At 48.1% G+C, this 21,648-nt stretch overlaps 1 protein-coding gene across 1 annotated transcript; it reads left to right on the top strand.

Moving 5' to 3' along the window:
- The first annotated feature begins 15,200 nt into the window (after positions 1–15,200).
- Positions 15,201–19,972, top strand: IL10 (interleukin 10). Its single transcript, XM_004756192.3, has 5 exons — positions 15,201–15,549; positions 16,376–16,435; positions 16,703–16,855; positions 18,086–18,151; positions 19,180–19,972. The coding sequence occupies exons 1-5, from the start codon at positions 15,259–15,261 to the stop codon at positions 19,270–19,272; spliced, it is 663 nt and encodes a 220-aa protein (XP_004756249.2). The 5' UTR covers positions 15,201–15,258; the 3' UTR covers positions 19,273–19,972.
- The last annotated feature ends 1,676 nt before the right edge of the window (positions 19,973–21,648 follow it).

Here is a 21,648-nt window from a genome sequence, read left to right as displayed (position 1 = left end):
CTCTCCGTTCAGTTTCTTCATCTGCAAAACCACACCAAGGTGGGCCCTGCCCACCTCCCCGGGGTGGCTGGGAGAACCAAATGACACAGTGCACGTAAGTAAGTCGCTCAAGACCCACAGAAACTATTCCTGTAATTTCCCTCTATCAGAGCAAATGGGAATGGAAGGAGGTTTTGACTCTCTGGAATTGTGGGTGCTCCCTGAAGCTAGCAGCAGGCTTAGAGGAAAGCAGGACAGGGTTTTTATTGAAGAAAATGTTCTGACTGCCAAGATCATCAGACGTGAGGACCCTTTACTGAAAGGCTTCAGGACACAGCTTGACGCCAGACCGTCTCCTCATGTCTGGAAAGCAAGGACTCAAATCAGATGACTCCAACTTCTCTTTTAGGTCTCCATGGAAGAGCTAGACCGGGAAGACAGCTGCACGGATGACAGCCCTTCGGACTTAAACTGGACCATTTCCGATCTCTAAAGGCTTCCTCGAATCTGGGGGTGGCTTCTTGGAAGATGCTTCTAGAGCGTTAGTGCATAGCAGTGAGCTCCCAAGCAATAGATTGGGAGGATGGGCAGAATTCTGAGTGAACGCAGTGTAGAAGGAATATACAGGAGTCATTCAGTAGTTTCCAAGAAGGAGAGCTGAGTGAACAGGGATGGCTACTTTGAGAAAAGCCTTGTTTTTATAGGAAGTTCCATGTCATAGTTTCTCGAAAGGTCTAAGTTTGGGGGCGTCCAATGGGGTCCATAATAAGAAATCAAAGGGGTGGCTGGGTGGCTCAGTCCGTTGTGGGTCTGACTTCAGCTCAGCTCGTGATCTCAGGGTCCTGGGATCAAGCCCCCCATCGGGCTCCCTGCTCAGAGGGCAGTCTGCCTCTCCCTCTGCCCCTCCCCACTGTTCATGCTCTCTCTCTCTCAAATAAATAAATAAAATCTTTTTAAAAAAAAAATAAGAAGAAAGAAATTAAAGAGTGGTCAAGGTAAACCACTAAGCCAGACAGCAGTTGGATGTGGGCACCTGCAGAGGTCTGGGGGGCTCAGCCTTGGATCAGACCGTGTCAAGCCCATGGCACACAGCAGACACACATCACCTAGAAGCAGACAGATAGCAGGAGCTATTCCTAGAAGAGCTGCCGAGTGACAGGCCCGTGTACACACAAGCGCACGCTCCCACTCACACCAGATCTGATTGCTTAAGCTTGCCATCTCTGGATTGAGAGGATGAATAATAGATCTGCAGACCAGTGTGTTTCCCCAGACATGTCACAGGAAGGAAGGTCTGCAGGCTCCCTGTGAACCCTGGGCAGAGGGGGATTTCAGAAGGAAGCTTTCTGAAAAGCTCAGATCCCCATGGCTGTGATGTTGGATGTAGGAGGGGAAGTGAGGACTGACGGACCACACTGCAGAGAGCAGTGGGAAAGATGAGCCTAGGGAAAACCTGCGTACCTTGGGGGTTTGTGGCATGGCAAGGCACGAGAAATTCCTAGAGCTTCCTCCTGCTGCTGGTTCTGGGAAAAGCCACCAAGGCCTTCCTCCTTGAGTCAAGGATAAGACCACGATGGAACTCCTTCATGTCGTGAACTACTTTGTGGCCTTCATGTGTTTCAACCTCTCTGTAAGCCTCTTTGATCCTCTGCGAAGGAGGAAAAACACGGAGGAGTCTTCCCCATTTCACAGCGACAGAAACCCAGGCTCGCTGAAGTCGGAGGGCATCTCCACAGCCACACCGAGGAAAGACAAAACTGCCGCGGTCTCCTTCTCAGGGCCGCAGGTCTTCGCGGTCAGAGAATCTTCAACTCCCGTTAGCCAAAAAGAGCAAAATATTCCCACTGGGATACATTGTGTCTCCTCCATCCCCGGCACACGTGGAACATGGGCCCAGGTTCCCAGAATAAAATACACACGTACACACAGAGACAACACACACGTGAACAAACACAGGAAAGACGCTTCACAGCTCCAGGCAGTGCACACCAAGGATGGCCATGCACACTCACAGGTTGTTTTTTTTTTTAAAGCAAGAGTGTTCAGTGGGATGAGATTGGTAAAGAAAGGCTCACAGAGAAGGCGGCACGGCAGGACTCTGCTGGATGGAAGGGGACATTGTTCGAGGGGCGGCGGGCGGGGACGGGGATTGGTCCGGCCACTGTGGGTCCCTAAAGTCATGAGGTAAGGAGGCAAAGGAGTTGTGAGAGAACAGGGTATCAGGGTGTCTTCTGACCACAGGTTGAGAGCCCTCTTGCTTGGGCCGGAGACCTTGGGCAGAAAATCTTTGGGCCAGAAGGCTGCAGACATTTGGGACTATGAATGGGGAGCTCAGATGGCTGGATTCCGTTCTGAGCGTTCCAAACGACTTAAGGAATGCATTCTGTTCTCTGGCAGGCCGGGGTTGAAGGGAATGATGTGTGTAAAGAGTTAACTCGGGGGACGCATGGGTGGCTCAGTTGGTTAAGCAGCTGCCTTTGGCTCAGGTCATGATCCCAGCATCCTGGGATCGAGTCCCACATTGGGCTCCTTGCTCCGCAGGGAGCCTGCTTCTCCCTCTGATTCTGCCTTCCACTCTGTCTGCTTGTGCTCGCTCTCTCTTTGACAAATAAATAAATAAAATCTTTAAAAAAAAAAAAAAAAGAGTTAACTCGGTTGTTTTTAGAACCGTAATGTCAGTAAACCTTCTGGTGGCCTTTAGCTTGGCTGGAGGGGAAGTACAGGGGACCAAGGGTGGGGTCGATGTGAAGCACCCCTCACACCATTTCTGCAACCCCAGACCTCAGCTGCATTACCCCAGCGCCTCAACCCCAACTTTCCTGCCACGGTGGCCTCTACAGAACAATCTCTGGCTCTGTGTGGTCTCCTACGAGCACCCCAGGCCCTCCTCCTCATCCCCACTTTACTCAGAAGCCCTCTGACTTTACTTGAAATGAAACAGAAGCCCCAGCTGCGGTTATAGTGACCAGAAGCTCCCATGTCCTACTCTCCACCATCATCTACCCCCACCCCCGCCTAGGGGCCCTGCCCCTTTCATCCCTGGCACTCCCCCCACCCCTGACCCTACCCCCACCCCTGCAGGAAGGGCTTGTTGAGGATACTAGCTCTTCCTCCCCTTGCATCACCCTTTGGATGTTCAAAGTCATTTCAGGAGGCCCCAAAGGGAAAGGGAAATTGTGGTGGCATCGACAGTCATAGCTGTGCTGACATTAGTGGCCATGGTGGTTGTTGGAACGGTGGCATCGTGACAGAGCCCGCATCCTGGAGGCAGTGCATGGTCAGGTGAGCGTCATCGAGTAGCTCTATGTGCCAGGCACCATGACAAGCATTTGTCCCATTTTCCTCGCACATCCAGGAGATGGCTGTTCTTTTGACAGATATGATAGGGCTTCCTTGGTGGGAGCAACTGTAGGGTTCTGGATGCCGATGACAGAGCTATAATGACAACAGTCAGCCAGTGACATCCCACTGAGGGTGTCCTGTTACCCCTCTCCTTCCCCATCCCCAGGCCCAAGCCCCAGCAGCACCGTGCCCCCTCCCCCACAGAGGATCCTCACAGCTCCCTGGTCAGGTTCATGTTTGTTCACTGCCCTGCGCGTAGCTTTCAGCTTCTCTACAGATGTTTCAGTCACTTTTGTGGAACCTGGAACAAAATCTTTGGAGACACTCACTGTGTAAGTGTGGCTTTGATGTAGCCTACAACACAACTGGGTTATTCCATATAAATAAGACCCACTTCGGTTCAGGTTTTTGGGAGCTGGAGTCCTACACAATTTACAAAAGATAGTTTCTTTTTTTACTTGAAGTGTAATTGACATACAAGAGTATATTAGTTTCATGCTCACCACACAGGGCATCAACATTTGTATATGCTGAGAAATGGTCACCACAATAAATCTCATTCCCATGTGTAACCATAAAGGTTAATACAATATTATTGACCGTATGCCCCATGCCGTGTGTTATGTATATATTTGAATTACTTATTTTATAACTGGAAGTTTGTACATTTTCACCCCCTTCACCTGTTTCACCTGCCTCCCCATCCCCCATCATTGGCAACCACCAGTCTGTTCTCTGTATCTACAAGCTTGGGTCTAGGGGGGGGGGTGTTTTTGTTTGTATTCCACGTATAAGTGAGATGGTAAGGGTCTATCTCTGACTTCTTTCATTTGGCATAATGTCCTCAAGATCCATCCGTGTTGTCACAAATGGTGAGATTTCATCTTTTAAAGCCCAAATGTATATTTTCTTCATCCGTTCATCCATTCATCAATGGACACTGAACACTTGGGTTGTTTCCTTATCTTGGCTATTTAATGCCTCAGTGAATGTCAGGATGCAGATATCTTTTCAAGTCAGTTCCATTTTCTTCAGATAAATACCCAGAAACAGAATTGCTGGATCATATGCTAGTCCTATTTTTAGTTTTTTGAGGAACCTCCATACTGTTCTGCAGAGTAGCTGCGCCAGTTTGCATTCCCACCAACAGTACAGGGCGTTTCTTTTCCTCCACATCCTTGCCAACACTTGTTATATCTTGTCTTTTTGATACTAGCTATTCTGACAGGTGTTGAGGTACGAGCTCATGGTGGTCCTGATTTGCATTTCCTTGACAATGAGTGATGTGGAGTATCTTTTCATGTGCTCCCTTTCCATGAAAGGAGGATTCCATTCTCTTGCACTTGACCAGCTGTAGGCAACATTCAAAATAGACAAAATGATCTCAGGTCACCTTCTATCACACTGTACTCCCTCTCGCTAGGACCTCTCTCTGGGAGGTGTCTGTCCACTTTCCCCTCTGAGGGGACCCTCATTTGGCATCCCAGTCCTCTATTGAAACCCCTGACTTCTGCCTTGCTTGACCAAGAGCTCCCAGATGACCTGTTCACCTTCCTCCCTGTTCCCAGATCACCACCCCCTCCAGCCCTACAAAGAACTCGGCCTCTGGGTCAGCACACCTAAGAGGTTCTTGCCTTCTTCTTATTATTATTCTTTTTTTTAAATAGCTTCTTCCCTGCTTCTCTAAATCTGATCCACCCCCTTGCTTTTTCTCCTTTTCCCTGTGGGATACCGCCAAGGGGCTGAAGGACTCCACTCATTGCTTCAAAGCCTGTGGCAGATGGCACCCCCAGGGCTGAAGCAGCACTCTGACAGGCTTCACTGTGCTCGGCCAGGGGCATCCAGCACTGCATGGTCACATCCATCAAGAAGGTCTGTTACCTGAGACTCATGGCAAGAGCCAATGAACACTTCCCCCCACTCCCAGCCATGGCCCGCCTCACAGCAGATACCAGAATGACACAGACATTTTACTGCAAGGTGCAAATAATTTCTTGAGAACATGAAAGCCCTCTTGAAAGAGATGTGAAGAGATCTCTAGGGCTTTCCAGTAATATTCTTTCCTCCCAGAGACAGTCAATGTGAAAATCCACTTCCTGAAGGTGATCACCTCCCTCCCACGCCCCCGCCGCCCCCTACCGCCCCAGGCCTCGCTCTTGAGGAAAAGGCAGCATCACGTCCTCCCCGCCAAGCGGAGGCCCCTCTGCTTTCCACTGCTCTCAGCAGCCCTGACTCACAATGAAACTGCAACCTCAAGAACGCTGGGGGCCAGGATTGCGAGAAGGAAATACAGGTGAACACACGCAAAAGCTGCCCGAGAAGATTTTGTTTCTCTTACAGAGCGTTGCTTCCATGCCTGGGTAGAAGCTATGAACCGGAAGAAGGGGCCTGGCATCCAGCGGACCTAGTGGATGTGGCAGCGAGGCATCAGAAGTCCATGTTGCCAACAAGTTCCTGTCAGGAAGGACACGGAGGGGCGGGAGGAGTACCCTCAATTCTCGGATGTTAGGTTTGGAAAACACCTTAGAGAAACAACTCTGTCAGGGTCCCACTTATCGATACAAGGGATGAAAAAGGACGGGTCTAGGATGTCACGGTGGAGGACCAGGGTGGAGGCGGTTCTCCTGGACACTGGAGCCAGAGCTCTCTTCACTGGGCTTGACATTTCTGTACTGTCCTCAGAACACGAAGGTGGAGAATCTGTCCTGTTCGGAGGCATCCGGTCCACAAAGAGAGGTACCACGCTCTAGCCGCCGAGCATCCCCATAGAAAAACACCAACCACCACAACCCGGAAGACCCGCGGCGAGTTAGACGCTGGAAACTCTCGAAGCGCTTGCGCACATACACCATTCCCTTCAGTCCTACCAGCCCCTACAGTGCCGGCCTCCTGAGCCCCTATAGACACTGCCGCATAGGGAAGCGCAGCCACCTGCCTGAGGGCACACCGATATGGGACAGAGATGGGAGGCAAATTTTGTCTGACTCTAAGACCCACACTAAACCAACCACACTGTACTGCAGAAAACCAGCCCGCAGGCAGGGCGCGTCATGTGGTTTGCAGTAACCGACCACTTGGACCCACGGGTGGGGGGCGTGGCAAGGGGGGGTGTTCTGCTTCCAAAGATCCAGACTTTGCTGTCAGAAGAGATACATGACAGCATATACCTTGTAGGAGAGGCGTGGGTGCGCAATCCCCAGCCATCCCCGGAATCTTGAAACGTATCAATTACTTGATCCCAATTTATATCCAATTCCCTGCTTGAGACTCCTGACATTACTCCTCCAAACAGTCTGAGATCACCCCATAGCCAAGGCACGAACAAATTCTCCTTAATTTTTTGAAAGAACAATATTTTTTCAAAGTACTGATAAATTGCAAAAGCATTGATACATTGAAAGTATCAGAACCTTGTGGGACTTCCTTAAATACATTTTCTGTTTAGTGATATGTTATTTAGGACTATTTTTGAAGGTTGAGGCATCTTAGGGCCTTGTGAGTTCTTAGTCTAGCTCCATAAAAAAGAAAAAAATTCTGCTTCTGCTCATTCTACAAAGAGTCTCCCACAGTCAGGACAGCTAGGGATCAAGTTTTAATTTGAACCCACCATGTCTGACCCAGTTCCTAAAAGGGTGCCCACCTTGCCAAAGTGATTGCTAAACTAGGCAGATCAGTGAGAGCGCACTGACTGTGTGTGCCACTAAGTTTGCAGGGAGTGAAGAGAGAGTGGAGAACAAATTGTATTGTTTTGATTGGATAAATCCTGGCCATCAGACTGGAAAACATCTGTCGTTATTTTCAGGTTGTTCTGAAAACTGAGAAAGCACAAGCTAACCAAAGAGAAAGCAGAGAGAGCAAGAAAGAGAGAAAAGAATTAAAAGTGGAAATGGAAAGTGGAACCCCACATAAGGCTGCAGTGAATTCCCTCTACTAGCCTTGTGCCCCCTGACCGCACCCAGCCCCTATGACCTGGTCCGACGCCCAGGGCCCCCTTGGAGAAGGGGATTTACGGTAATCGGTAGAGCACTGCAAATCAGCGCCAAAACTCCCATGGGTTCTGACTTGAAACCACAAACACTGCGTGTGAAGCCTTTCAGCTTCCATGACATACGGTGATGCTCGCAGAAGCAGAGCTGCTGTGCTGAAGGACCATGCTGGCTATTTGGAAACTCTGAATAAGGAAGAAAGCCGTGAAGCTGTGGGCTTCTCCCTTCTCCATCCAGGCCCCTTTCCTGCTGGTATCTTCCCCACGCCTTCCTCTGAGACCAATCTTTGACCACCCTTTTCCCATTCATCCTCACTCAGAGATATTTGTTAAACACTCAAGCCAGTGGTTCTGAAAGGGTGCTCCAAGGACTCCTGAGCGGTCCTCCTCTTTCCAACTATACATCTATGGGAGGCTGGATTTTCTTCATACACTTCAAACTAAACAACAGATTGTAATAGATTCAATGTAGAAACAGATATAAGAATATGAGCTCTTCTATTAAACTGGATATTTGAAAAGATTTGGCATAAATGTCAAACAAGGACACTCTGCTCACCAAATGTGTTCTGATTTGGAAAAGGGAGTTATTTCTCACAAAAAGATGTTAACATGTGATTTTTGTTGTTACTTTAAAAGTCATACAGAGATCTTTTTAATATCTCAGTTTTCATTACTAATACAATAAAGATTAATGGATGGAATTCACCTAAGTAAAAGCTGTTTAGGATCTTCAACCATTTTGAAGAATGTAAAGGGGTTCTGAATGCAAACAGCTTGAGAACAGCTGACTTAGGGGACCTAGAGCACTCTCTTACTCCCTTCCGGAAAGAGTTTATGACCTAAGACTTCATGTAAATGACCCAGTCACAGCAGAAGTGGCATAAAACTGAGATGAAGGAAGCATTTGGCTCTCCACACATGTAATACAGATGTGCATCTAAAGAATACACGGAAATATGTGGAGTGTGGTTGAGGATTTAGAGTCAGGGAATGTTTTGGAGATAAAAATCAGAATAGGAAAGATGAAGGGAAATACTCAGTTCTCTGCTCTCTTGAATCAGGATTCTGCAGAAAGATGGTGCTTGAGGGTTCCTTGGTGAGAGGACATGCCAAACTATGCCTTTTAATACTACTGCAGTCATGTCTCTGAGATAAAATACAGTAAAAACCCCCTTCTGTCTGCAGATATTCTAAAGCTTTAAGTATTTCCCTAGGACAAAAATATCTAACCAACCCTTACCCCCATCGCCACTTCCCAAACACAGAGCCACATACCTCACAAGTACACTATAGATTCACAATTGTTTTATAAATGGAAACTTCCACAACTTTCAACTCCTCACCATTGCAATTCCACACACTGCTCGCATCTTAGCGCCCTCTAGTTGTTGGTGCCGGTCATAAGAATTCAGAGTGCTTTAATACTCCTCTGAGTCAAGGAATTAGGTGTTGATTTGAGAAGAATAACGCAAAGAAAATAGACTTCAGATTACATCTTTGCCATTAGCTATTTCTTGTGCCTGGGAAAATCAGTTTCTCCTCTGGGCCTCAGTTTGTCCAACTATAAAATGAGAGGTAAGGATTACATAACAGTTAAGTTCTCTCTTCTCCTGATACCCTATGACAGAGGATATTTTAAATACTCCAAGAACCATGAGGGACTTGGTTCGCACTTCCTTGAAGAGTGTTGACTGACACTGAGATTGATTAAAAAAAAAAAAATTAAATGGGAACAGGCATATAGTTTGTGAGGGGTGCTCTTTCCCCAGGTGAATTCATTCTCTACTTTCCATGGGATGGAAGACAAATGCAGCCAGTTATAGCCACAAAAAGTTTAGGAAGCACATACTCAGTCACTCGGTCAACAAATATTTAGCCAGGACCTTGGATGTGCCCAGAATCGTGCTAAGTATTAGGCAAACAATGATGATCAAAACCAGAGAGGGCCCTGCCCTGTGGAGGACAGTCTAATGGCAAGCCTGGAGCTCAATCAAATGGCCACAAAGCCACATGTATAATTATAATCGGGCACAAGTACTATAAAAGAAAGGAGCAAGGTGTCGTGAGAAGATATACCCGGAAGATCCAACTGGGAATAAGGAAAAGCTCATTTGAGAAAGTAACATCTGAGCTGAGAACTGAAGGATGATGAGAAGGGGAAGAACAATCCAGAAAGTGGAAACTACATGTGCAAAGGCCCTGTAGTAAGAGAGAAAGCATGGATTATTTGAAAACAAAAAAATGAAAAGAGGAAAGCCAATGAGGCTAGGGGCAGAGGGAAGTGGGGAGTGTAGAAAGTGGAGACAGAAGAGGGGTCAGATGAGCAAGGAGTTGTGGACAGTATGAAGGATAGGGGTCTTTATTTACCAAGAAAGAAAGTGGGAAACCATAGGCAGGTTCAAACAGGAGAACCGTGATCAGATTGTTGTTTGCAAATAATCACGCAGCCTGCAAAGTGCAGAACAGTTTGGAAAATAGATATTAGAAAATCAATTAGGCCTTAATTTTAGAGCCCAGGAGAGATGAGATGGTAGTTTGAATCAGACAGTTGTTGCTGATGGTGATGGAATTGGAGAAAAGTAAGTAGATTAGGAAGATGTTTGCAAAGAAAAATCAGGAGCACCCTGGGGATGCCTGGGTGGCTCAGCCAGTTAAGGGTCTGCCTTCAGCTCAAATCACGATCCCGGAGCCTCGGGATGGAGCCCGGGATCAAGCCCATGCTGGACTCCCTGCTCAGTGAGCAGTCTGCCTCTCCCTCTTCCTCTGCTTCTCCCCCAGCGTATGCTCTCTCTCTCTCTCTCTCTCTCACTCTGTCAAATAAATATAATCTTTCAAAAAATGAAGAAGAAAGAAAAGTCAGGAGCACCCGGTAATAGATGGGTCATGGTTGGCAAGGGAGAGGGAGGAACCAGAAAGCTATTTTCAGGTTTCTGTCTTATATGTTGGTTAGATGGTCACATCATTTACTGCATTGGGGAACACTAGGTGAAGGTGAGACCAGAGAATGGAGATGACTTCAGCCTCCTCTACAAAACCAACTGCATAAACTGGAGGCCCAGTACAAAATGAAAATGTGGGGCCACTTGTTTAACAATTACTAAGCATCTCAAGGCCAGAACAGCTGAGCAAGAGCCCTTCAAAGTGTGGGACCCTGTGCGACTACACAGCTATTCCACACCAGGACTGATAATAACAACGCTAGTACTATATTAACCACACTAGTTGTTCTAGAGAGTCATGCAGACAGCAGAAACAGCTGTGTCCTCTGGGTGGAAAAGGCTCCAACACCTGGTGTGTCCTGGCCCGTGTGGATGCCCAATTTCTCATGTGAGAAATCACAGATCACAGTGTCTGTCCCCTAAGGAAAATCCAAATTGCTTGATTTGGTGCCCCAGTTGCACAAAGGGGAATTCCACATTGGCTGTCCAAAGATCAGCCCTTCCGCTGTGGTTTGCAGCGTCTGCCGGCCACGATCCTAGGACGGGCGCCCAATCCAGTTTGCATAACCCTGGCTTGATTTGCCCCAGGGGTGGCCCCTCCTTGGGCTCTTTGAAACTTCTAATCCACCTGGCCCATATTTTGAAGCAGTCCAGCCACAACGCCAAAGTCAGAGAAGCCCAGAGGCAGACAGGGCCCTAGAGCCCTGTGCCCACCCAGCCGCACTTGGGATTGTGCTGCCAGACCCCATGCGGCTGACCAGGCCTGTTGCGGCATAGCGGCTGAGGAAGCTTCTGTCCAAGATGCTAAGGAAGGTTATTCAAGGGAATACTAGAAATTTCAAGCTGGGGAAAACATTGTAGATACTTGATGTCCCAAGTAAGAAGAAATGAAACTCCTGTTATCAGCCCTAAAATAACAACTTGCTAATGAGTGAGCAGAAGCCCAACCCCAAGGGAATTCTCCATCAGGACTGTCATTCCCCTGGCTCAGTTGGGCGCCATTCCACCTTTTCTACCCGTATCACTGACCTGCCTGCTCCCTCCTGAGAGGCCCTTGTTGCCAGGCAAGGTAGCTGAACCCTGAGTGTAGCAAGCCCCCATGCCTTAGCCTTCCATTTGCAGTTCCAGTGGAGCTCCACAGGACTGTTCCTCCCTCTTGGGTCTGAACTGTGGATCTGGGCAATGACACCAGGAAGACTGCCATTTTGCTGAGCATGAGGGTAGTTGGAAGTTTCCTAATGAGTTCTTAGGCCCTTAGATGGGACCCTCAAAATGTATTTACACAGCACACACACACTGTCTCTCTCTCACTCTCTCTCTCTCTCTCTCTCTCTCTCACACACACACACACACACACACACACACACACAACTGGCAGTGTTTATCTGCCTGGACCCCTCTGCATCTAAAGTAGCAAAACTCACGGAGGGGAGCTTTCTGGAAAGATTGTTAGGATCTCCTGGATTGACATGTCTTTGGAATTTGCCCGAGTCCCTTCTCCCTGGCATCTTGCAACAACGGAGAAGCAAACAGGAAGGCAAGAAAAAGCAGGTTCTAGATGACACGAGTGCTCTGCTTGACATGAGCCTCGGGCTGCCTGTCTCTGACTTCATGTTTAGCGAAAGCAAAAAATATAATCCTTTTCTTTTTTAAGGTATGATTAATCAGATTTTTTTTTTATTTGCTGCTGAATATAGAAATTTGGGAATATTCTGCAGCAGAGGTGGAAAGGAGGAGGTATTTCCTCTCCCACAACATTCCTCTGATTCCCCAGAGAGTCCTTACTGGAATAAGTCATTTAGGTTGAATGTAATGATAATTTCTTAGACCCTGCTATGCATCTGAACTTGAGGGAAAATTGGACTCGGGCAATTTGCCTTCATGGAGCTCACAGTGATCAGTGGCATTTGAGTCCTCTTGAAATCCGCAGAACCAAACGGCACCCAGACTGACACTCGATCGTCCATGGATACCCACTCTCTCACTTCCTCCCCTACAAGGGCTCTTCCCTTGTACAAAAACCCAAACTCAAACTTCCTATAACGTGCAGACTATTGACATTTATGCCTCAGACGGGACTATGAGTTTGAGACTTTTCCCAATGGATCGTAATGACTTTTCAAATGAACTTGAGAAATAAAACGATGCCTATTTTTCTTATTCTTGTTTTGTCAATATAATAGCAGATGCTCCTAACTTTTCCCAAAATCGTCATCCCTGTCTTCTTCTATCAGCTTGATGTCAATCCTATATGTTGACAGGAAAGATAGTGGTATCCCCCTTTGTTACTTAAGGAGTTCCATCAGAAAATTTGCTATGATTATCTTTGATCCTTTAGATTCTGAAATTTTGAAATGAGAGAGGACAGTGATTTCAAATCAGTAGGGGAAAAGATCAGTTATTCAACAAATGGCTTGAGGTAATTGCCTACATGTTCCAAAACACAGAAGTCAGAGTCCATACCTAACCCTACCTAATGGCTTATGGATTAAAGAAAGAAATGGCTTTTGCCCACCTCCTCTCTCCCTGCCATCTTGCACACGTGTCTATGTGTACGAGTATTTGTGCGTTTATGCACAGATCTCAAATTATAAGAAGAAAGTGTGAAAGATGCTGGTCTGCCTTCCTAGGTTGCTTCCCTATCCTTCTGAGTGCCTGCCTGTGCCCAGACCAGCCTCCTTCAGGTTACGTCCTCCAGCCCTGGTACATGCTCATCATGTACTCTGCTATGCCCATCCCAGCATGAAAAGAGAAAGCTGGGTAGCTGGCACCTTCTTCCACGGACCAAACTCTGTGCTTGGCACCAGGTACATGAAGGATAAGAAAATAACATCCTACTTCAGGGGCTCCAGCTGACAGGGGGAGGCAAGTTGTGTCCATAGATGACAACAATATCAGATTGTGGGTTTGGTAGTGGAGGCAAGTACAGGGCATGATGGCAGAGAAAGACAGGGGTCTGTGCTGCCTGGTCAGGGAGAAGGACCCAGAACCTTGCCTGTGGTTTGATACCTCTGGCCTGACTCTTTCATGTGGAGTCTGCACCCAGAAAACCCAACTCAGATAGGCGATCAGCTTTATGAGCTAAAGCAAGCACAGCCCAGGAAACCCAGGAGACAAGGGGGAAAGAGAAGGGTAGAAGGAATGGAAACTTCAGCTCTTTTCTCTGCTTCCTGGCAGCAAAATCCAGTCCTTCCAAGCCCGGGGTAAATCAGCAAGAGCAAATATTTCTGCCTTAGCTCCACTCTTGTTTCTAAAAGATTCTTTTCTTCCTTCGTGATCCTTAGGTTTTTGCATGACACTCCCCAAAGTACTGGAAGGGGAGGCCACAGTCCCCCAATCCTGACCCACAAGGTACACCCACAGGTTGGGGCTGTGACCTGTCATTTCTTGCCCCCACTCCCCCCAGACTCACTCCAGACCATCCAGGCCCCAGTATGTCTGCCCCATTTGCACTGGCACAGTGACCTTCTCCAATGGGGCAGGCTTAGGACCTAGGGCCATCTAAGGTATCCCAGTGCTGATGCGGGAGGACAACAAAATAACAGAAACACTAGAGATAATCCTATATCTGGGTCCACTTGATACTTCCTCAAGCCCCTCCCAGGTGAAGCCCAAAGGACCCTGGCAGGCAAGAGGGCAGGACTGTTGCCCTCTTGGGACAGATAAACTGTAGACAAAGGGAGGTCAAGTGACTTTCCCTGGGTTTAAAGACTGACAGAGCCAGGACAGAGACCAGGTCACTGCTTTTCCTAGTTACTGTCTTCACTGGGGAGGTAGGAAAAACCGCTATAGAAGGAGAAGGTCAAGGCACATCAAGGGACCCCCAGGGACTTTCCAGATATCTGAAGAGGTGATTTCACTCCCCCTGTCCTCTCCTTATTGGAAGTAGAGCACTATCTGGTTCCCGGACCCACCCACATTCAAACACACACACACCCATGTGTGCAAGTCCAAGACTTCTTCGGAAAGAAGGAAGGGGCAGGTAAGAGAAAAGAAAGGAGCCTTCTGTCCAGCCTTCATGGAATTCTGCTTTAATTTCCTTGTTATTCCTATTTCCTTCATACCCCATCTTTCAAGCACAAGTGTCCAACCACAGAAGTTCACAACTTAAAGAAATCATAAAGACTCTGCAATCCAACCTTACCATTCCACACACTTGGGACAGCGTGGAGGAGAAGATGGACTAAGGAGCATGACCGTGGTGTCTGGTAGGCCTGGGTGAAAAGTCTGACTCTCTCAGAGAAAGAGTCAGGTGGGCAGGTGGGCAGGTGACGTAAAGTTTACTCGCTATAAAATGGAGGTGATAAGGGTCACAGGGACGGGCAGGTGCCGAGCTATCAAAAGTGTGGATTACTCTTGCTAACTTCCCCCAAGTACTGGGACAGCTGAGGAGGTAAAGACATAGCTGCGAGAGTTGAAGCGATCTCAGGGCTGGAGAAGGAGCCTGGGAGCACGTCTTGTGTCCTTGCTTGTCCTGCAAGAAGCTGACCTCTGCATGAGGACATCTTGGAACATAAGATGAAAGAGCCGGAGGGATCTCTGGGCTAAATAGCCCACCCCGGGTTCTTATTTGAGGAAGGCTCTGAGGCTCTCCACAATTCAGCAAGGGAAAGCCTTGGGTGTTGAACCCAGGTTGGGGAGGGGATCCGATTATTTCTCAACTCCAGTGCATTCTGGAATGGCCAATTTGTCCACGTCACTGTGACCTAGGAACACGCGAATGGAACCCACAACTGTGGGCCCCTGTGCACAGAACAGCTGTTCACCCAGGAAACCAACATGTTTTTTGTTTAAAAGCTGGAAAGTTATTTTAAAACAAAGAGAGGTAGCTCATCCTAAAATAGCTGTAATGCAAAAGTTCATTGTTCAACAATCCCTTTTGCTTACAATGCAAAAAATTAACAACTTTTAGAAGTTCAACTAATGCAAAGTTGGAGAGGTCTAGGGGAAGGGAGGGGCTTTAATCAGAAGAAAACGTTTGCCAGGAAATCTGTGACTCTGTGGCTTTTTATGAATGGGGAGGCCTCACCGCACCCACATATAAAAGGGGGACCAGTAGGTGAAGGTCTACACACCAGGGGCTTGCTCTTGCAACACCAAACCACAAGACCGGCTCTTGGAAGACAGAGCTTCACCATGCCCAGCCCAGCGCTGCTGTGTTGCCTGGTCCTGCTGGCCGGGGTAGGAGCCAGCCGCCACCAGAGTGCCCTGTCTGAGGACAACTGCACCCACTTCCCAGCCAGCCTGCCCCACATGCTCCGAGAGCTCCGAGCAGCCTTCGGCAGGGTGAAGACTTTCTTTGTGAGTATGATGCCTTCCTGTCCTTCCTTGCTGGGATTGCCTCCACTAGGCATGGTGCTAGAGCTCTAAGAACCCTCCTCCGTCTTGTTCGCCTCCATCCCTAGCATCCATCTCCCTCAAACAAAAATTCTTTAAGAGTCCCAGGTCAAACCAGAGGTTCAGTGAGTTCACCTAAGCCCAGGGACGCAGCAAAGGTGCAGAAAAAGCCACCTTACAGGTCACTGCACTAGGAATCCTATGCTTAGCAACTTTTAATGAAGATTCCACCAGAGCTCAGTAGGCTGGTAGAAATCCCAAAGGGTCTGACTGAAGATGAAGATGTGTTCCCATCCCCTGTCGCAGGGAAACATAAGTGGCTTCAGCAGAGCAGGCTTCTGGAACCTGGAAGCCTGCTGGCTGGGGGAGGCGCCATGCAGGGGTGGAGGAAGCCTGCTTTAGGAGATGGTTCCCATTCCAGACAGCTTTCAGAACTGCAGCTGGAGGTCCGCAGCAGGGAGAAAGAAAAGCAAGGACCCCTGAAGACTGGGTGGGCATGGGTGGACCCTTCGAACCTGATTCATGTCTGCAAAAAGGAAACCAGGACCGGGTCAAGCTTCTGCCATGGCTTCAAAGCCTTGCAGAATTTTTTAAAAATCACTTGATCCTGAGGAAAAGGACCTGATTGAACTGAGGGTTCCAGCACTACTGAATGTCCTGTTTTGCAATTCTCCTTTCTGTTTTGGGTCCAGGCTGTTCTGATTAAAAGTCAGAAGCTCTATAAATAAGAGGGCATCAGAAAGACATTTCCTCAAACGTCAGGTTCATTCTCCTTTTGTTCTTCTTGCAGCAAATGAAGGACAAGCTGGGCAGCATATTGTTGACTGGGTCCTTGCTGGAGGACTTTAAGGTGAGAGCCCAAGGGGGTGTGTGGGAGGAGAGGGTGCAGCCTGACTCAGAGAAGAGTGGCCGCTGGGACCAGGGTCTGCTTCCTTTGCTTTGAAAAGGAGAAGTGGAAAGATCTTAACTCAGCACATAGCCAAAGGGCTGTCCTGGGGTGGGGGAGGGGGAGGTGGCTGGTTAAGAAAGGTCCCTGGGGACAAAGCTGTCCTCTCAAGCTAGGGCAGCAGCTCTTCCTCCCAGTCACCGCCCCTCCCCCTCCCGCCCCTGCCCTTAGGGTTACCTGGGTTGCCAAGCCCTGTCGGAGATGATCCAGTTTTACTTGGAGGAGGTGATGCCCCAGGCCGAGAACCACGACCCAGAAGTCAAGGAGCACGTGAACTCGCTGGGGGAAAAGCTGAAGACCCTGCGGCTGAGGCTGCGGCGCTGTGTGAGTCCGCACAGGTCTTTCCCTGGCGCTCTCGGGCGCCCTTCCTGAAACTCACGCACACCCAGAGGGACAGACAGACTGGCAGGAGCGCTCTCGGGAAAGCGCTCGAGTTCCATCTCGTGCTCATTTCTCTCTGAGCAAGGAGTGGGGGAGGCTGCTGGCATTTACATGTTTGCGAACAGCTTTCCTGTTATTTGTGAGTCATTTGTGGGTTATTAACTACTCCCGTCTCTCTTTATGAAAGGGGCCCGGAGCTTCCGTCTGGGCTCCCTCGTCCCTTTTGGACCTAGACCCCGGGGCCCAGCAAAATGGGCCAGGAGATAGGGTCCCTCGGAGAAGAAACCCCCTTACCTCTTATCCTCTACCTTTTGAAAGCAGAGCTCTGACGTGGGGCCCAACAGACTGACAGGACTTCCCTAAGCACTTTGGAAGGGCTCCAGGGAGCTACTCGCCCCCAAGCGAGTGTCTCTAAATAATTCCCCAGGATAAAAATGTTCTCCAACTGAAATGAGCCCCTCGCCGCGCGTTTCCTCTGTTTTGTCGCCCAGGGTCGGGGAGTCAGTCAGTTGGTCTCTATCTGTAGGATAGGACTAGGCAAAGGTTTCAGTACACGGCTGAGACTGTGTCTCTACTCCTCGGGGACTTAGAAATGGTCCCTGTGGCTGGAACTGAAGATGAGGGACAGGACAGGGAGGCAGGGAAGGACAGAACGGCTGGCTCAGCACGTGTCAGCACTGTGGCGTCCAGAGAGGAAGCACCAAGCTCCTCTGGGTTTTCATGCAAGCTTTGCAAATGTCTCCGGGTGGCTCCTGGAGAAGCACTTTTTTTTTTTTCCTAAAGATTTTATTTATTTATTTGACAGAGAGAGATCACAAGTAGGCAGAGAGGCAGGCAGAGGGAGAGGAGGAAGCAGGCTCCCTGCTGAGCAGAGAGCTGGATGCGGGACTCGATCCCAAGACCCTGAGATCATGACCTGAGCCGAAAGCAGCAGCTTAACCCACTGAGCCACCTAGGCACCCCCTGGAGAAGCACTTTTCATTCCCCAGGACTGTTTCTCCTCTGTCTAGTGGGCCAGGGGGAGGTGGAGCTCCGTTCTCCCAAAGGAGCTACAGGGCTTAGGTATCCAAGATGAGTCTGGCCGCTTCTTCATGCTACCGGCTCATCCCCCAAGTGCTGTGGACACAGGAGCTGGGATCCAGGAGCATTAACACTTTCTCTTTCCCTCCACAGCATCGATTTCTGCCCTGTGAGAATAAGAGCAAGGCGGTGGAGCAGGTGAAAAGCGCCTTCAGTAAGGTACGTGGACGGTGGCAGAAGGGGCTTGGAGACCGTGACCTCTACCCGCTCCCCAAGCTGGCAGGTGCTAAGCAGGCCCCGTCCTTCTCTTGAAGGGGGTGTGGGAACCCAACAGATGGTGTGACCTCCTCAGCCAGTGGGGAGCTGCTGTCTTGATTATATTTGTTTTCTGTGAAGTGTCTTCGGGGGTTTCTAAATGACTGTTCCCCGCCTTTGCAGGCCTGTGGGTTGAGCCAGTCAGCCAGCCTGTGAATGCAGTGAGCTAGATGCTGGGGAGAGTGACAAAGGAAACAGAAAGTAGCTTGTTGGGAATCTAGACTAAAGCCACACGTGCAGGAAGCCAACACGTGAACGTGCACACACAAACACACCCAGGGGTTCAGCCGGAACTCCCCAAAGCTCTGAGTAGGAAATTCTCGTTAATCTCGAGTCGGTCCTATACTCCCTTTCCAGCTGCCGCTCACACCTGCCAAGGTGCCTCACAATGTCAACTCTCAGATCACATGGGGTTTCGCACTTCAGCTGTCCGTGAACTCCTCAACCCCACTTCCCAGAAGCCATGTGGTCTCTGTCCTCTTTGTGGGAGGGTTCCAGTCTCGGGGGACATAGCCCCCTGACGGTAGGCCAGAGGAGCAGGGCAGGGCCTATTCAATCCATTGGTGGGAGGACATAAACTTTATAAAAGGGGTCCCTTTTCTCCTCTTACCAACTTGCTTTCGAAACGGTTCCTCTAATGTCTTCTCTCCAGATTCTGAATAAGAGTCATGTGAGTGCATGACTTTTAAAATTGTTAAGGCATCATTTTGTAGACTCTTCCTCTTGCTACTTGCCAGCCAGGCTTTAGACCCATGTGTAGCCTTTCCCAAGGCCCCGGGCATGCCCTCAGCATCCTAGGGTCTGTCCTTCACCTCCCGACCCAAGAGAGCAAGTGTGGCACCTGGGCCCCAAAGTCATACCCATCCAAGCCGGGAACCCATTTACTCACACAGATGGGGCTTTCACTAAACATTTCTTATCTTTCTACACAGCTCCAAGAGAGAGGTGTCTACAAAGCCATGAGTGAGTTTGACATCTTCATCAACTACATAGAAACCTACATGACCATGAGGATGAAGATCTGAAAACATCCAGGATAAGGACTCTTCTCAACTCTAGGACATAAGTTGGAGATCTGAAAATCCCATCCGGGATGTAGGAGAGCTGAACAACTCCTTGGAGAACCCTGTCGTATTTATTACCTCTGATACCTCAAATCCCATTATATTTATTTACTGAGCTTCTCTGTGAACTATTTAGAAAGAAGCCCAATATTGTAATCTTTTTCAATATTTATTTTTTTTTACCTGTGTGTAAGCTGTTTCCATAGGGTGATACCCTGTGGTACTTGAGTATTTTAAGAGAAACTGTAAGTTATATAAGGAAAAAAATATTTCTTGGGGAGACTAGTGAAGCTTCCATTTCAAGCTGACCATACTGGATAGCTGTTGAGCTATTTCCCTGACCTCCCTATAATTTCTCTTGTCCCTGGGCCTGGGGCACCTAGAGTGTTATAAAGACTCTTACCCTCTTAGGAAGAGAAACTAGGGAGGCCCTTTGATAATTAATATTCCAGTGGCTCAGAGGAATTCCCTTGACCTCATTCCCCAACCACTTCATTCTTGAAAGCTGTGGCCTGCTTGTTATTTATAACAACCTAAAGTTGGTTCTAATAGAACTCAGTTTTAACTAGAAGCCATTCAATTCCTCTGGGAATGTTACATTGTTTGTCTGTTTTCATAGCAGATTTTAATTTTTAATAAATAAAGAATCATTAAAATCATATTATGGTGTCAGTTGACTTCTGTTTGACTAAAAATTACTCCCTCAGGGATGCCTGGGTGGCTCAGTCAGTTAAGCGTCTGCTTTCAGCTCAGCGCATGATGCCAGGGTCTGGGGTTCGAGTCCCACATCAGACTCTTTGCTCAGCACAGAATCTGTTTCTTCCTCTGCCCCTCCCCCTGCTCATGTGCTCTCTCTCTCTCTCTCTCTAACAAATAAATAAAATCTTTAATAAATAAAAAAATAAAATAAAGTAATTCCTTCAATATTTTCAAGATAGGAGGGAGTAGATAAATGAATTCTGCATTCCAGAGAAAACAAGCCAGCTACCTTCTCCCAAAGAAGAAGTAAGTTCCAAATTTGATCAGGAAAAAAGCCTATTTTCCCTTCAAAAGCCAATAGCAAAAACTGCCATGATCTTCCTATAAACTCTGTCCTTTAAGAAATTATCCTTAAGCTCTTGAAGAGAATGCTGATTTTCAAGACTAAGGACAAGATTCTATAGATACCAAAACTGGAAAGATAGGCAGATGATTTTTTAGGTGTTTTTTGTCTTTGTTTTCTTGTGTGTGGGGGAGAGGGGAGAATGTTATTTGTTTGCTTGTTTTGTTCCGTATCGCTTGGTTTTGTTTCTTCAAGCCCCAAAGGTCTGGGTGAATACTAATCTATCTGGGTTGTCATGAAAATTCAGATAAAGAGCTAACATGACTCCTGGCACTAAGAGATGGCCCCCACACATACATTTGGTTGTTACTGGTCTGCAAAACCTACCAAATCCTCCTTGAGTTGAGATTAGAGGCCCACCCAAAAGAGTAGAATATAAGCAGATCAGCCCACTTGATAGACTACCCAAGGATTCTAAGCACGGCCATCCTTTCTGTTCCCTCCTTCAGCCACCGACGAATGTGAGATTGGCTTCTGATTGCGGTCTGTTGGGAGGGGCATGGTGGCGGGGGAAGCCCTACTCAAAGCCCCGTGACTTGGAGAAGAGAGAGAGAAACAATAGTCTGAGTAAACACTGATCACCCTCACAGTCTGCCTAAGCAGTCCTGGTCTGGGGGAGGATAGGGGCTAACTGGCTGTGGTCAGTTTTTCAGTAAGACCTGACTCACTTCAGTTAAAGTAACCATAGGAAGGAAGTGGGAAGCTTCAGAGTTGAAATTCTGAGATGAAAGGTTAAGGTTAAGAATGGAGGCTAACAGAAAACCAAGAGAGAGGAGAGAGGCTCTCTACACCAGGGCTGTCTGTCTACACTGAACTGGAGAAGCTGTGAGGTTTAGGCAGTCAGGGCTCTCTGGTGGGCAAGGTGCACCAACTTAAGGTTGAGGCTGGCACCTCATGTGAGGGAAGTGGGCATCTGAAACCAAGACACAGCAACTCACCTAGAGAAGCCACACAGCTGGTGAGATGTTGACAACAGTCACAATTACTCGAGCACTTAGTTTGAGCCAGTCAGGGCTGGTTATGTGCGTATCAGGCATGCCATGTGGGATTATTATTGTGATCTCCTGTGAGAGGAAACAGGTGCTCAGACATGCTGGTATGGCCTGGCCACAGGGGTTGTATGGAGAATGGAGAACTGAAAAAAGTATAAAATGTCTTTCCCTTTGTATTAATTACCTATTGATGTCTTTATTTATATATATTTTTTTTAATTTTTTATTTTTTATAAACATATA

Source organism: Mustela putorius, unplaced genomic scaffold (genome assembly GCF_011764305.1).
Source record: "Mustela putorius furo isolate JIRA1106 unplaced genomic scaffold, ASM1176430v1.1 tig00001012_pilon_pilon_pilon, whole genome shotgun sequence".
In the NCBI taxonomy this organism is placed as follows: Eukaryota; Metazoa; Chordata; class Mammalia; order Carnivora; family Mustelidae; genus Mustela; species Mustela putorius.
This window is presented reverse-complemented; position numbering and strand designations above follow the sequence as displayed.